The sequence below is a fragment of the Meleagris gallopavo genome, chromosome Z (genome assembly GCF_000146605.3).
Source record: "Meleagris gallopavo isolate NT-WF06-2002-E0010 breed Aviagen turkey brand Nicholas breeding stock chromosome Z, Turkey_5.1, whole genome shotgun sequence".
NCBI lineage: Eukaryota > Metazoa > Chordata > Aves > Galliformes > Phasianidae > Meleagris > Meleagris gallopavo.
The window spans coordinates 10,357,726-10,374,714 of record NC_015041.2 but is presented as its reverse complement, the minus strand read 5'-3'; the positions used below and the strand labels follow the sequence as shown (position 1 = coordinate 10,374,714).

The following is a 16,989-nucleotide window of genomic DNA, read 5'->3' as shown; positions in this document are numbered from 1 at the left end:
TCGGCCCCGCCGCCGCCATGCCTGCCGCCATCAGCCCCGCGGTGCCCGCCGGGCACGAGGCGCTGGAGATCGCGGGCCGCATCATCGACCGACAGATCCAAGACGATCGATGCTACCCGGACCTGTCCGAGCTGCTGGCCGTGCCCGCGCCCGGTGAGCAGCGCCCCTTCGCGTGCGTCGCCTCAGCCGCCCCGCTCTCGCTTCCCCTCCCGCTGCCCTTCGCGGGGCAGCCTCGTGAGCCCGGGCTCCACCTCCCGCCCCGGGCCACCATGGCCCCTTAAGGCCCCGGCGGTAGCGGGGATGGATCAGTCGCGGCCGGGCCCCGCGGGGCTGTAATAGAGACAGCGAAGTGTGGGAAGCGGACGTGTGCCGCTCCTCGGTCCTGTTCCCCCAGAACGGATTTGGGCGTTTGGTTTCCACTGCGCGGTGTTCCTGGTATTGCCAGGCATCCAGCGGCATCCTGGAAGCACGGGCAGTCTCACTTTTTCTCTCAGGCTGCTTTGAATGACTTTGATTTCTCAGTAGCCACATGTCACATGTAGTTAGATTGCTCTGAAAGACATACCTCCTTTTTGATTAAAGGAAAATGCGAGAATTACATAGAGCAAAATAACACTATTTGATAGGGCAAATTCCTAGCTACAAAACATTATTTGTCAACACAGTTGTCATCATTAGCTATGTATTTTCACCAGTCGTGAAAATGAACCTGCATGCCACAATCTGCACCAGCAGAGGTTACCCGCAGCCACCACTGCTGCTGAAACATTTTCCTGTGCTCACACCCACTGTTTGGTCACCACAGACATTCAGCAACGAGGGATGTCAGTGGGTGCCATTTTTTGGCATGGAGAAATTCAGTAACACATCTTTGCTTCCTATGCACATCCATGTCAGATGCCATTTTTTCGGACTCCCCCTCTGCTGCCATCTGTCACAGGCAAGAAAATGTAATGGAATATTGGCAGGAGGGTTCAGTGTCTGCTGCCGTACTCCAACATCTGCTTACGTTGTTGGCCAACAAAATAGGAGGCATTACTTCCAGAACAGCCTTTCCTAGTTAAGATTTAGGGTGTAGCTCTTCTCAAGCACTTGCTTTGTCCTTTTTGAAACGTCACAGCAGCATTTCCTACTCTGTACAACCGTCCATCTATATAAGTGAGCAGTAAGGAGGCACTGTAGAAGTGTAGGTGATCTGATCAGTGTGCATCCAGTGGGTGTCAGGATGCCCTCAGATAAAAGTATCAGTGCATAGCCAAAGTGTAGCTGCCTGTGTCATCAGAGAGTTGCATTACATAAGATCATATAGAGGTTTGGGAAGTTTAGCTTTATGATAAGAGCTAAGAATACACTTTTTCTAGATGAATGGAGATGTTCCTGGCTTATTCACATGACATTTATTGCCAGGTCATATAATGAAAAAAGGACAAGAGAAGATCACGGAGAAAATAGCATAAAAAGTAGCCTGGGGTACAGATGAATTATTCTAGGAGTTAGTTTGTAAATCTCTTTTCAGATTTATTTTCACAGATTAGGAAAAAAAAATCGAGGAAAATAGAGAATTTTCTTTGTGTGTGTGAAAACATCCAATTCTTTATAGGAACACTAATTTTTGTTGTTCTTAATTGCAGGTAGCCCTACTGTTTCTGGCATGACAGATATGGATTATCCTTTGCAAGGTCCAGGCTTGCTGTCTATACCTAATCTTCCAGAGATCAGCTCGGTTCGCAGAGTCCCACTTCCCCCAGAGCTAGTGGAGCAATTTGGACGTATCCTGATGAAAAATAATGTGTTGGGTTTTGTATGTAATAGTACTAGTATTGAACTTCTACATTTTTATAATCATTTTTTCTCTAATACTTCTTTCAGACTCCTATTATGAACTTTGATATTGTTTATATTCTCATTTCAAGACTCTAAGTGGTAATAAGGTCAATTTGCATAGAGGTGCTGGTGGAATTAGTTCCTGTATGAGGAACTTCAGGCGTTTATGGTACATAGTTTGTGTACTGCTCTACCTAGAGCAGATTTGTTTTTTTTTTAATATTACAAAGGAGATTGCCTTGGCTGGTCTGAACACATTTAGTCCTTACATCAGTAGTACTTCAGATATGCAGTGCAATTGTATGATGGGAGTATTTCCAGAAATCAGCAGAGCTTGGCTAACAATTGACAGTGACATTTTTATGTGGAACTATGAAGATGGGTATGTTGAGAACATGTTCTGGATTATATAATGTTGATAATTATATCTTAACTAAGCAATTGTTATGGTTGGAGATTGCTTACTTACAATGCAGAGGTGTGCTGTTCTATTGAAGTTACCTTGATTTATTTTAGTTTTTACTAAAACTTCTGAGTAGTAAGTGTTGAAGGAGTTTTAAGAATTAAAATGTTGGCAAATTATCTAGAGATGAAAGAGCTACTTAAAGTACTAAGAACTACTTAAAGCGCCTGTTCTTAGAGTTCAGCATTAAATGATATCCTATAAATCCTGTTTTATATGTGCTGGGCTTTGATTATGCCAAAGAAAGTAAAAAAGTTGAAAAAGCATATTAATTGCCTGACTCTTCTAAGTAGATTGGGTAAGTATAGTGGTCAGTGGTTATTTAGGATAGTAGTTTGACTGTATAGTCTTAATTATTTTTAAGGTTGTGTGATGGAAGCTTTTCTGCATAACTTCTTTGAGGGATGCATAAAATTGAAACTAATTTAATAACCATTTCAAATGGCAGTTTTTAAAATCCAGATTTGTCAGATTTTTTTTTTGCTCATTTTCTTGTGGGTTTTATATATGTATGAATATTAAGAGGAATTTCTTTATAGAATTTGTTGAGTTTTGTTTTATCCTCACATTACTCCTCCCCTTACGTTTGCACTGTGTCATAGAGTATAAAGCACGTTAATTAACTATTTACCAGGTAATAGAATTCTTTATGGTGTTAAGTTGCTAGGGAGGAGGTTGGGACTTTTTTTGTTAGGTATTTTTTGATACAAAAAAGATATGTTCCTTTCTCTAGATGTTACTTGTTGTTACAGATGCTTGTTAATGTAATTCAGAGTGGACTGTGTGAATTAACTAAAACCAAAACCATGAAATAGTGCAGTTTGGTTTCAGGTTTAAAATTTTCTGTTAGAGAGATTTGTCATTCTGTTCTGCTGGATCTGTTTTCACCCAAAGCAGAAGGGGGAAGATGTCTTCCAAACATTATAATATGTATTCAAAATGTTGAAAGAAGTATTAAGAATTCTAAAATATGGGTATCTGATATTGTTTACTCCGCTACTATGTGATATCTGACATGACTTATGCAATTGTGTGGGTTTTTTTTCCTGTTTTGTTAACAGTGGAGATCTGACTTATTTTGATGGCCTTAGTGAAACTATACTTGCAGTGGGTCTTGTAAAGCCAAAAGGAGGTAAGATGTATATGATAGCAATTAGACTTAAATAGCAACTAGTCTTCTATATATGTTTTTTGTATGTAGTTCTGTAAAAATCTATGTTTTACTTGTATATATGCAAGATAAATTGTTTTGTTTTTAGAAACATGATGTAATAAATTACAAGTGAAAATTAATGTTTAGTTTAACAATCACACTGATGAGCTTGGAAGAAATCTTGTGTTGTACTACCATTTGTTAATACATTGCCACAATAACTTCCTAGAGATTCTGATTTCTAGTGCTCACAGTTCATTTGATACCTAATAATGTGACATAACATTTAAATAGACGTTAAAGTAGCTTTTTAAAAGAATCCTAGTTAATAAAGAAAAAAAGTGTTTTTAAGAAAAAAATATTTTTAAGTTCTTGTATTTCATGAAGTAGAAGCTGAACAGCTGACTATTACTCCTTTATAGCTCTAGACTTTTCTAGCTTTTCTCTCTAACTAACAACCCTTCGCTAAGTCATGTCCCTGAGCACCACATCCAAATGGTTTTTAAACACATCCAGGGATGATGACTCAACCACCTCCCTGGGGAGCCTATTCCAGTGCTTAATAACCCTTTCTGTAAACAAGTTTTTCCTGATATCCAACCTGAGCCTCCTCTGGCACGACTTGAGACCAACCCAGCTCTCGCTGTAAGCACCTTTCAGGTATTGGAAGAGAGCAGTGAAGTCTCCCTTCAGCTTCCTCTTCTCCAGACTAATCAGCCCCAGTTCCCTCAGAAGTGACTGTTACCTTTAATCATCTGCTGCATTGATCTCATCAATATGGTAGATACAATCATTCTGAGTTTTGCGAGCTTGACTGCAAAGTAAAATTTGATTTTCTTTCCTTCTTTAGGTATATTTCAGCCTCATGTACGACACTTACTCGTTCTGGCAACCCCTGTGGATATTGTGATCTTAGGGCTCAGCTGTGCAAATACACAAGCAGGTAGTTGTCTCTTTTTTATATTTCTCCATTTATGTAAATTAAAGAACTGGTTGTGCATTAACAGTTATACAAGTACGCAGTGGCTATGTTATCAATAACAGATTAAATCTAAAAACAAGACCACACTTTTGCTGATTTTTAAATTTGTTACAGACAAAGTACAATAATTTCATTTTTATAGGGTGAGTACCTTCTGGATCCCGGACTGACGTAGGACCGTAGAGTAGTACTTTTCACTTGTTTAATGTGAAAAGAGCATTTGAAACAGATATTCCTGTTAATTAAACTTTGTGAGGGGAAGAAGAGATAGGCATGAATCAAGATAAAAAGGCAATGAATGCAGTTTGTTAATCTAGTTGTCATTTGTTTCGAACCACAGAAAAAAAGGAACCTGATGCCATTTTAATGATATATATATATTAATTAAAAAAAAAAAAAAGTGTTGAGAAAATGAGAGAATAAGAATCCTTTGTTCCCTTTCTATAGTTTTTTCCAGTGAAAGTGATATGCAGAAATTTGATTCAGAATTGTTGGGATTTCGAGTAGATAATGATATTTCCTTTCTTAGAAATGTGTGCAGTGAGTTTGTTTTATTTTAAAAACAAGATTCATTACGCTGTGGTTCATCTTGAATAATAGCTATTACAGATTTTTTTTATTAATTACGAAATTTCCTGTAATTTTTCATGTGTTTTTGAAATGTTTCTAATTACAGGTCTGATGTTTATACAATCTATACCGTTTATAGAACTTAAAAACTAAACGCTAAAGAGTTCTTGTTTATTTAAGGTACTGGATCACTCAATGACAGTTTGTCTGGTGGAATGCAGCTTTTACCAGATCCTCTCTATTCACTTCCTACTGACAACACTTACATTTCTTCAGTAACATCCACTGATAGTGGACGAATCTTTCTGGCTGGAAAGGACGGCTGCTTATATGAAGTAGCTTACCAGGTGATTAAGGGCTTTATTTTTTATTTTTTAATGGTTCTGGGGTAGAGACTCTCTAAAACATGTGAAGTCTACTGTCTTTTTTCTTTTATCGTTGTGTTACATGGTTTAATTGAACAGCAGCTCTGAGTTCTTATACGAAAAATAACAATACAGCTTTGGTCAACCTCACATAGTTGAGACAATGATAATCTGCACCCCTTTCACATTAATTTTTGTTTTCGTAAGCACTTAGTGCTTTCAATTAAGTAATACATACTGAAATTAATGGTGTGTATTTAGATTTTTTCTTGCTTTCACACTTGTAATTTTACTGCCTTCTTAGTATAGCTTTTAGTCTGTTTTTTCTTTTGTTCTTTGTTTTCTTTCAACATCGTCTTTTTTAAATTGCAGGCTGAGGCAGGCTGGTTTAGTCAGCGATGTAGGAAAATCAATCATTCAAAGAGCACACTGTCTTTCCTTATTCCTTCGTTGCTGCAGTTCACGTTCTCAGAAGATGGTAGGTACTGATGCTAAAGATTTCCACAATTGTTAAATAATTTTATTGTAGATTTCTTTTCGTTATGTGAAACAGTTTGACTTTTTAAATCCTGTAAGAGTCCTCCAGGATTCTTATTTTTATTAACTTGCACTTAATTATTTTTTTGGTTATTCTGTAGCATTTATTCTATTAAACTTGTTTTCACCAAATCAGTTGTTAATTTGTTACTTCTCCTTTTTCTTTCCCCACTGTCAAGATCCTGTAGTTCAAATTGCCATTGACAACTCTCGAAATATCTTATATACCCGGTCAGAAAAAGGAGTCCTGCAAGTATGTTACTTACTCTAATAGCTGTGTGATATGTTATAAATGTGTACATAATTATTATTTTTTTAAAAGTTTTCTTCAGTACTTGGAAATTCTCTGTATTTCTGTCAGAGCATTTCATTTTTCTCTAACAAACGGTTTGCTAAAATACTTCATTCTGAGGAAAAGCAGCCTGTTGATCTTTCCCACGGATATATTGAAACATGATAATGGGATAAAAATGGCATTCTAGTTACTTCCTAATACATGAAGCTGTAAGAGTAAATTCAACTTTAGATCACTACACTCTACTATTAACTTGCAGGTTTATGATTTGGGTCAAGATGGTCAAGGAATGGCACGAGTTACTTCTCTTTCACAAAACGCTATTGTTTCTGCTGCTGGAAGCATTGCCAGGTATATATGTAGTAGGTATACTGTAAAGAGATTTCCTGTAAGGCTAAGTTTCACAGTGTATTTTTTGAAGAATGTTTTTTTTCTTGTTTCTTTGGATTGAGAGAGTACAACCGTTTTTTGGTTTTGTTTTCCAGAACAATAGATCGTTCTGTATTTAAGCCTATTGTTCAAATAGCAGTGATTGAAAATTCTGAATCCATAGACTGTCAACTACTTGCAATCACACATGCAGGTAAGAAGGAAATGCTAGTTACTCCGCTTTTTAACTGATAAGTGTCATCTGCACAGTTAAACAAAATTGATAGATGTTTTTCTTTTCACTGAGCATTTCATTCTGGTATATCAAGTTATGTTAACAAGTTGTTTTGATATTTGATGCAAGCATAATCTGGTCAGACAATTATTATCCACTGTTTATATCCAAGACAGCCAGCAGAAAGTGGTTTGAGAGAAGTAATTCATGAAATTGGTGGCAGAGCTTGAGTTAAAAACCTTGGTGAACCTGTATTTTAACAAAAAGTGTGGTAATAACTACAGAATTTCATGTATGTCTGAAATTTGCATGTACTTTCTGTCTAAAGTGGTGTTGCTGCTAATAAAATTAGTTATATCAGATTGCCTGGAGTTGACTTTCTTTTCCTTTGGTTTAGGTGTCCGACTGTACTTCAGTACCTCACAATTTAAGCATCCAGCAGCTCGTCCCTCTATGTTAACTTTGGTACATGTCCGTTTGCCTCCTGGGTTTTCAGCATCTTCTAATGTAGAGAAACCATCGAAGGTTCACAGAGCTCTTTATTGCAAAGGTAAACAGTAGACGCAAGTCAGAAGAGTAGTAGGGTTTTTTTTATTTTTTTTTTTTCTGTGACTGTCACTATTGTACTCTTTTGTATCAGGAAGGAAGGGGAGGACATGTTTCTGTATTGTTGTCCCTTTCAATCATGCGTACTGATTTTATCCCTGAAGTAATTTTCAGGTATTTTTTCACCTAGGTTCTCTTTAAACATCTCATGAAGTGTTTTCTACCTACTTGAGGCTCATTTCTGTTTGAACCTTTCAGGGTAAATGATAAGATGCTGTTGATAGTGACCAGCTAATCCTACGACACAGAAAATCAAGAAATAATATGTGCTGTTCAAATTGTCTAATTGATTTTTGTCACATAAACAATAAATTTAATGCATATTTATTGCTTCTAGCACAACCTTAATGTCCTTGTTCTTTATAGGGGTCTTGCTGATGGCTGCTTCAGAAAATGAGGATAATGACATCCTGTGGTGTATCAATCATGATTCTTTTCCTTTTCAAAAGCCAATGATGGAAACACAGGTAGTAAAGTAAACTTTCATGTAATTTTGATTTCATGTAATTTTTTTTTCTTACTGGTAACTTGAATAGTATCTACTTAATTTATCAAAAATGGGTAGTTTGCAGAAAAGCTTACATGAAGTGTTTGGAAATGCTTATAAAGCTACCAATTAATATGCTTTAAATTGAAAACATGTATTAAAGAAAAGTTTAGTAGATTCCTTTGTCAGTAAACAGAAAGTTATATCTTAGTAGAAATTCCAGGTTCAGCCATACTTTTATCATTCTTGCAAACTACGTATGAAAAGTGATTGCTGTCACTTCTGAGATTTAAAACCATTGTATTGGAAAATATCTTATTTGTGTCATATTTTTGATTATAGCAGACAGTGTATCATGCACAAGCACAGGAGGATGTGTTCTCCCATTGAAACTAGTGTTTGTTGAAAAGGATAAAGTCTGACAAGAAAGAGTATTTGAAATATGGGTGTAGGAAACTTCAGGTTTCTTTACTTTGGTAGATATGCCATGTTTTCATCAAATGCAATCTATTCATTATTTCATTCTTTCTCTCCTTTTTTTTTCTTTTTTTTTGTCCCGAGTTGTTATATATGTGGATTTGTAGGGAGTTAGTTTGCTTGTGCACCAACTCGCAGATAATATTACATGTGTTTCAGCATTGAAGAAAGATTGTACTTTCTACTGCTTTTGACCTGTCAAAAATAGTATAATCTTAGTACCAGTTGTAGAATTTGAGTGAATGGAGAAGCTGCTTAAGTTTAAAAGTCAGGTTTTATCTTATTTTTTGTTATCATAACAGCTATAGAGAAGCTTCATTGTTACACCTCCATTCTCTGCAAGAACTGATAGGTTAATTTCTCTCTTTTTCCAGGGGTTTTGAAAGTGGCAGACATTAGGTTTCCCAAGCAAAACTGCAATATATTATTGTTGCATCATTATTACTATTATTATTATTATTATTATTATTATATGCAGTTGTTTAACATTAGCATGTAGTTTTCTTACTTGAGTTAAAGTATACTCTGCATGTTGTTTTACATTTAAATACAGAACACTGTCCCTAACACACAAGAAAAGCACTATACAGCTGCAAGTTTGATGTTAATCTTCTATCAGACAATAGAATAGTGTGCTCATTTTCTTCGAGATTTCTTGTGTCAAGAGTAGCTTTTCACCTGTGTAGTAAATGGTAAAATATCTCCATGGAGATACAAAATCCAAATCTGCCATCAGAATTTGAATTATGTTTTTCTGTTGTTCAGATGACCACCCGTGTTGATGGGCATTCCTGGGCTCTTTCTGCTATTGATGAGTTTAAAGTTCAGAAGATTGTGACACCACTAAATAAAGACAATATTCCAATAACGGATTCCCCCATCATTGTGCAACAACACATGCTGCCACCAAAGAAGTTTGTTCTGCTTTCAGCCCAGGTGAGTATCAGTTTTCTTAATATAAGAGATCAGATAATTAATATAAAGCTAGAAGACTGATCCCAACCTGTGTTGGTTCAGTTTACATGAGTTTTTAGGGTTGTATTCTGAAGATACAGTGGAAAAAGGGAATACTGCTGAAACTCTCTGTATCTGTTTTAAACTGACTGAAAGCTACTGGGCCTTCTTCTCATGTACAATGTATTAATCATTTCTGTTGGCTTCAGGAAGTAATGTTTTCTGCCTTTTCTAGACTTCCTAGGGAATGTGAAAGAAAACTGGGCTTTAAGCACTATTCATGTTACCTGTTGATTCAGCAGTGTAGTGAAGGAAAACTTCGAGAGCAATGAAGATAATAAGCATTTTGGTGAGGTGGAGAGGTGTTACCAGAAGCAACTTTATTCTGACTTTGTATTATTCTGGGTTATTTTTAGGGAAGCTTTATGTTTCATAAACTCAGACCTGTTGATCAGCTGCGACATCTTCTTGTTAGTAATACAGGTGGGGATGGAGAAGATATTGAAAGATTTTTCAAGTTGCATCAGGTAAGGATTTTTGACTTGGAAAACAGAAGATAATACTGTGTAATTGCTTTCTGTAGAATATGTGTTTTGTTGTTATTACTACCAACTTCTAGTAAACATTAAATTTATTGACTCAAGTATTACCTTTTCTTTCTATGTTGTCTTCATAAAACAAGATTGTATAATAAGAAATATTTTCCCATTTTCTGATATGTAAAGACAGAGGTATAGATCACTTTCCCTAATATTCTTGTGTTTCTTGTTTCTTGAACTGTAGTGCACTTCTTAATTTAGGAGAGGAGTTAATTAAGACCAGAGGAGAGAGAATTTTCTTTTTTTAAAAAAAAAGAAAAAACTTGAATTCCTACCACTATATAAAAATTTTACATTTTGAAGGCCAGTACACAGCCATAGCATTCATCTACTTCTTGTTTTGGATAAATAACAAACATGGGAAGGGAGGGATAGCTTCCTAAATGGAAGATTGCCGTTTTAAGTTGACTCTTCCTGTTTAGTGTCTGTAGTGTACGTCTATTTGTGCATTGATATAGGATGTTCTAAGTGATATTTTAAAATACCTTTCAGGTATGCCAGCCATTATAGTTTGTATAGATAGCTTTATTCAAACAATCTTAACTTACGTGGTTATATAAACTTCACAAATCTTTGTCAGAATTAAGAGATAGATGAGATTATTTCCTACCAGTAAACGTACTGAGCTGCAGAAGATATACGTTACAGAACCTTGATGTGTTAAAGTGAGAAGCCTCTCTGACTCATAATTTCTGTTACTGGAAAGAGCTGATTTCTTTGACTTCTAGATAGAATGATGCAGGAAGTATATAGTGCTTATTTATTGATAATCAAAACTTCACATTTCTTATCAACTGGATGTAAGCTCCCATTCTAAATGCATAATGTACCGTAGGAGGATCAGGCCTGTGCTACTTGCCTTATTTTGGCCTGTTCTAATGCTGCATGTGATAGAGAAGTATCCGCCTGGGCTACTCGAGCATTCTTCAGGTAAGTTTCATTTGGTTTGAATGTTGTTCCAAATATTATGCTCAGGATCACTACAGCCGCTAAATAATTGTACAGTCTCTTTAACCTGCTGCCTGAGTAAGCATTATTTTTAAATGAGCATAGACTATTAAGCTTGGTGGAATATATGTTGACAATAACTAGGTCTCGCTAGTCAAAGAGGACTTCTTGTTATTTAGCCTCCTGAATGTTTCCATGGGATGTGGTCCATGTGTAGAGAAAGTTATTTTAAAAGTATTTTAATCTGCTTTAAATTCACTTACCTATATTTGATGGTTTTTCAGTTCATTGAAGCAGACTGTGTAGAGAAAGATCATGTCTTTAATCAGAGCAATTCAGTTGGAAAAAGAACAGACAAATTTTGAACCACCAAGCCATTATTTGGATTGGTAATAGAAAATAATTTGTTTAAGACTAAATACAACACAAACACTAATGTTTATTTTAGCAGATAACCTGAAAGGTAATGTACTTGTTGACTACATAATTGATAGAAAATCTTAGCAGATCAGAGTGCTGTTACTGTACTGAAAAATATCAAGCGGTTTGTAATTTTGTAATAGAGAAAAGTAAGATGAAGTATTGTCATACAATGACTCTTACATATCTTGGCACTTACTATGCAGTACACTTAAAAGTATATATATCTAGGTTGTTCTTTTGAATAACCTTTTGAACTGCTTTGTCTCCTTAAGGATTAACTTTAAAATAATGGTTTTGTGCTGAATATTCTCCCACTAGCAGTTAAATATTTTCATCCTTTGTGTGTTTTGATAATATATATGCCTTCATTCTTGTGTAGCTATGTTTTCTTCTATGAGTACAAAATCAGGAAAAGCATCTGATCAGGTTGCTTGCAAGATATTGCAAGTATATTGAAGATTACATCTTCAAGTACGTTGCGTCCTGGAAAATGTATGAAGGATCCAAGAACTAGGGCTGTACTGTTGTAGTTATTTCTTCTGGCTTTGTGTTATCAAGTATATGCTTCAGTTGCAAAATTTCTAGTGGTGAGGGAAGGCTAGTGCTGTTAAATTAAGATTCACTTTAATTTAAGGAGGTATTATCATTAATTAGCAGAGGGATGGTCCAGTGGTTTGGAGGCCATATAATACTCAAGTAACACTTGATTTGAGTGAGATGAATACATATGACATGTGGACTATGGAAGAATGAGCTTGGGTCTCCTCAGCTGTTTCCTTTCTATTTCGACATACAAGCAAAACCTTAAGAAGACAGCAAAGCAGAAATAACTTAATTGTGCATTAGCTATGAAGTAATGTACACTAATGCTTTTCATATAATGTGCAATGTGCATTCAGTTAGTTTTATTTTCATGTGTCAAAATGAGTATCATAACTGTTTCTTAGAGTTACTCTGGTATTTTGTAGTTTGTTTTAAAAGAACAACTAACTTGCAGCTAGTTTTCCAATATATGAAAATTAAACAGGCTATGTATAAAAGTGAGAGAAAACTTTTTCTGTGCAAATGAACTTTAGGTATGGTGGGGAGGCACAAATGAGATTTCCATCAGCGATTCCTCCTCCAATCAATGTTGGACCTGTTTTGTGTTCTCCCATTCCTCCTGGTGAGTAGCAAGCATTCTGTGATCTTAGGTAGGTCTTATTTTTTCCTTTAAATATGTTACATTTTGTCTTCTTATGTGTTCCTGTGTTGAAGATCAGCTGTTTATTTCATGTCATAGCAGAGTATCTTCTTACATTATGAAACGGTTTATCCACTTTCAGAATTCTTATTTATCGTGTATCGGTGACATCGCTTCCTAAGCCTGATGATGTGGAATAATAGCATTGTAAGCAGGAGCAGGAGTTTAAAAGGACAGCAAATGTGAAAAGAACAGGTGCTAGGAGCAGATTGAGAGGGAAGGAAAGTGTGGGAGAAATGCTGGAAAGTTCTCTGTTTGCTGAAATTTACTCTTTCAAGAAATAAATCTATTCTTCTTAAGTCTGAATATTCACTGTTTTGTTGGTTTTTTAAAAAAAAAAAGTTTTTAATTTTTTGCAGACAGGAAACATATTGTCAAAGTGCATTTTTATTTTACTTAGGTGATTGGTTCATGTTCTTCTGCTACTGCTTACTCTGTTTGTTCCAAGGGTAGAGAACTGTCATGTGAAATAAAGATTCTGCGAGTGACTCACACAGCAGCTCAAAGCAGTGCTGGTAGAAACATCTTGAAACTTTGTATGTGGAACTACCTTGGAATAATAGGTAGCCTCAGTTCTTTGAGGCCCCTTGTGTTCTTACTGTTTAAAGTCCAGTCATTTGGTTGCATGTGTCTATTCTGCCAACTGTGCCTCGTTAGGTAGGAAGGAGAATGTGCTTTCAAAATGAAACAGGATTGGTTAGTGAAGAACTTTGTGGTGTAGTGTGTTGCAAAGCTGAGAGAATTGTAGTGAACGGGACAAGAAAGACTGATTCTTCCATGTCAGTTTTTCAAGGTGCCAGATTTCATGGCCTTTCCGTGCTATATCATCACATGCTGATGGGTCATGGATATTTTTGTAGGTGATCACATTTGTTCATCATATTCTATGACACTTAGGTATTAATTTGCAGAAGATTTGAGTATGCTTAGTTGAATCTGAGACCAAACTCACTTAGGGAAAAACAGTCTTAAACTGAATATCCCAAGTAATACTGCTGTTGGTGTGTTCAACTACTATATGTAAGAATAAAGAGTAATAAAAACAGTGTCTTCCCAGATGTGTGCTTCAAAAGTAAAATTGATGTTCATTGAAAAGATCTGAGTGACTCAAAGTGAGTGCTTTCAGAGTGGGTGCCTGTAACAGGAATAGGGGCAGTCAGAAGATGAAAAACAAGAAAAAGCATGTAAACAGTATTAATGTACAATATAGGGAACAGACTGTCTGCAGCAAATGCTGCGTGAATGCTGAAAACAAAAATGCTTATGAACAGCTATTGAAAGAGTCGTCTCTATTTGGCTCACAATAAGGAGTGCAGGTTTCAGCATAAATTAGTGCTGTTTTGTATTTAGTTAAATAAAAGCTGTTGGAATGGATTTGCAGAAGGGTCCTGTGAAGTCTGTGTTTACTATTATGTTTTGACAACTTAGCATAGTGGTTTTTTGGATTGTGTTTTGTTTTTTTCAAAAAACCTTAGATTTCTCTTTTGTTTTTCCTTTTTAGCTTCCCCACTGACTGTTGAAAGTCCATGTCCAAGTCCGAGCTTTTTGACAGCATCTGGGGCAGGTAACCATTACTTTTCTTTGCTGAAGGAAGTGAGAATTTTTTTCAACTTCACTTCTATTGCTGTATACACAGAATAATCAGTAACCTTTGCATACCTTTATCCTAGGTTTACAGCCTACTAGTGTGTCAACTCCCATATTCCCTTCTGGGAATTCTGTATCTCACCCTGGTGCATCCATTAGCAGTGGTATGATGGGTCCAGAGATTGTATTTTCTGGAAGACACAATGGCATCTGCATATACTTTGCTCGGATTATAGGGTAAGGTGTTCATGTGAAATAATCACTCAGTTCATTTAATTTTCCTATCCCCTAAGTGATAAAATCAATTCAATCTTAATAGGATGTAAGAATGAGGTTATTAAAGTACATTTCTCTTCCATATTTTAAGTACCTGTTGGTGCAGTAGACTCTTTACAGTTCTATTGATAGTTCTGCAGTCAGTGAATGGATAGGATGGGAAAGGTTTTTGGATATTGAGTGCGATATGCATAGCTCTGAAAACTTCTGTTTTATTTTTCAACCTTATGAACTTTATGGTTCTAACTCCTCCTATAGGATAAAACAGAACACAGGGCTTATGGGATCAAAATCCTGACTTGAAGTCTTTCCTGTTACAAAGCTTTAAAGAGATTAAAGAAGTTTGTATTACTTTAATAATGGATTGTGTGTTACTGAACATCCCCAGCAAGAGTAACATTCCTCATATGTTGGTTCATATCCCTCTCTATGCTTCTTTGCCTATATTATATTTCCAGAGAATAGTATTAGCCCATATATAAATTGAGAGCCTAGTCAAACCTTATCTGATTAAATATTTAAAACTTTTGTTGTCTATACCTGTGCTATACATAAATATGCAATTCTAACATTTCTTTTGAATGTTAACTTTTTATCTAGATCTTTAAGTTAGATTTTGAAGTAAAAGATACTGCTATTTCTTTAAGACATAATTAGCAAATACGCAAGTTTGTGATGCTTGTAGTTTTTAATACAATTCTCTTTCGTATTGCAGAAATATCTGGGATGGCAGTATAGTAGTGGAGAAAATTTTCAAAAGTGGCAATCGAGAAGTTGTTGCAGTATGTAAAAGATAATGTTGTATTTTTAAAAGGTTATTGTGGTGTATCTCTCCAGCTCTTTATATTTGTGTTCCAAAATTATAAACAGATAAGTTAAAAATGATAACTGTCATTTTGATGTTTTTTTTGTTTTGTTTTGTTTTTTTTTAATTGTACTTGGGTGCTTAACTGTGGAGTAATTGTAGGTTTTAAAAAAATCTTTGTAAGTTACTGTTTTGAATGTTGCCTCTTACCAATTGACAGTGGCCAGTTCCTTCTCTATTCAGTGAATTTATTTCTTTCATTTCTGCATATCCTATCCAGTCAAAGCCTAAGAATAAAATGCTTTGGCTGGTTAGGATAAACACCGCAGTTACATAAGAACATAAAACTGTCTTCCAACACCTTCATCATTAACATCTTTACATTTCACTTTTCCTTAATAATCCAAGCTTCAAACTATTTTCTGACTTTGGATGTTAATACAATCCTACACTGAGTAATTTCAGCAATGCAAAATGAACTGCTTCATAAACTTCTCCAGTTTTGAGGCAACTGAGAGACTCGGGAAGACCACAGCAGTTGCAGTCTATGTTTTAGTGCTACTCAATCATTTTAGTTCAGAGTTGAAAATAATGAGACACAGCTGATCTGACTATCAGGTACAATATTAGACACCACTTTCTTTGAATTTCTCCAGAGACTATTGTCTCTTCACCTGTCACCCCTCCTGTTAAGTCTGTTATAGACAATGGCATTATAGTGATAATGTTATTATTGTACTATTTATTTGTTGTACAGTCTTTCATCTGACTTTTTAGTGGCCTTAGTTTAAAAACTTAGTTTTAAAATTGTAAACTGTACAATTGTAAAATTGTAAAATTGTAAATTTTAAAATTGTAGACTTCTGAAAAAAGGTTTGGAAAGTCTAAACCCTTCTATAAAGAAATTTGCTTTCTGTTGCAGATAGAAAGCAGTGTTCCATCCCATGTACTGGAATGTGTGCTGCAAGAACTCAAAGGTTTACAAGAATTTCTAGATAGAAATTCTCAGTTTGCTACAGTAGGAGCCCTCGGAAACCCAAGGTATTGTTCACTGTGTTAAATTCACTAGTGATGTTCAGTGTCCAGCTCTTGAAAAATTATCCCACGTGTATCTTTTCATTGCATGGAAATAGTCCCCAGCTTCAACTGTTTGGATGCTAACAACAAGATGTTAGATTTCATCTTTAAAGTATTCTGTATTTGTACTAATAATAACATTTCCTTTTATTTTGGAATTGCAGTTTCAGTACACCAGCAAATCTGCAGCAGAGGCTCCTGGGTTTCATGAGGCCCGATGGTGGAAGTTCTCAGCAAGTGCAACAAGAACTCCAGCGGAAGTATCATGGTATGCAACTACTTTTGAATGAAAAGTATAAGGGCACAGTGCATCTGGATCTTGAAGTACTCCTGCCTGGAGCACCTTGCTTTTTCTTTCATACAATGTCATATTGTTCCATCAAAACCAGAGCTCCAAAATGAAAACACAATCTAAAATGGCAAGAAGCTGCTGTCTCTTCACTTCTGGCATTGCTTTTCATTTTACTGAAATACTAGGAAAGTCATCTCTGTATTAAGAGAATCCAGATTTCTGCGGAGAAATATCCGCAGAGATATTTCAAAATGCAAAAGAGAAAAAGTGTATCTCAGTATAATAAGCTAAAGTATAAATGGTTGAACACAAAAGCACTTCTTTTATACAGTGAAGTCATAATTCTGTAAAGACACGTCCTCCTCCTATTTTGTACATTCAAATCATCGTTCAGATAGAAAACTAGATATTTCTTCTCACAC

General features: G+C 35.7%; 1 protein-coding gene across 1 annotated transcript in view; it reads left to right on the top strand.

The window, feature by feature from the left end:
* The first annotated feature begins 6 nt into the window (after window positions 1-6).
* Window positions 7-16,989, top strand: part of NUP155 (nucleoporin 155) — a 30,601-nt gene continuing 13,618 nt past the window's right edge. Inside the window, exons 1-21 of the mRNA XM_010725349.3 lie at window positions 7-153; window positions 1,632-1,769; window positions 2,110-2,206; window positions 3,349-3,419; window positions 4,291-4,383; window positions 5,173-5,339; window positions 5,730-5,835; window positions 6,074-6,147; window positions 6,449-6,540; window positions 6,675-6,772; window positions 7,191-7,343; window positions 7,766-7,866; window positions 9,129-9,299; window positions 9,734-9,844; window positions 10,752-10,846; window positions 12,364-12,452; window positions 14,032-14,094; window positions 14,201-14,354; window positions 15,109-15,175; window positions 16,121-16,239; window positions 16,440-16,543. Coding sequence (XP_010723651.1) covers window positions 18-153; window positions 1,632-1,769; window positions 2,110-2,206; window positions 3,349-3,419; window positions 4,291-4,383; window positions 5,173-5,339; window positions 5,730-5,835; window positions 6,074-6,147; window positions 6,449-6,540; window positions 6,675-6,772; window positions 7,191-7,343; window positions 7,766-7,866; window positions 9,129-9,299; window positions 9,734-9,844; window positions 10,752-10,846; window positions 12,364-12,452; window positions 14,032-14,094; window positions 14,201-14,354; window positions 15,109-15,175; window positions 16,121-16,239; window positions 16,440-16,543 — 2,299 coding nt within the window. The 5' untranslated portion in view covers window positions 7-17. The remainder of the gene's footprint in view (window positions 154-1,631; window positions 1,770-2,109; window positions 2,207-3,348; window positions 3,420-4,290; window positions 4,384-5,172; window positions 5,340-5,729; window positions 5,836-6,073; window positions 6,148-6,448; window positions 6,541-6,674; window positions 6,773-7,190; window positions 7,344-7,765; window positions 7,867-9,128; window positions 9,300-9,733; window positions 9,845-10,751; window positions 10,847-12,363; window positions 12,453-14,031; window positions 14,095-14,200; window positions 14,355-15,108; window positions 15,176-16,120; window positions 16,240-16,439; window positions 16,544-16,989) is intronic.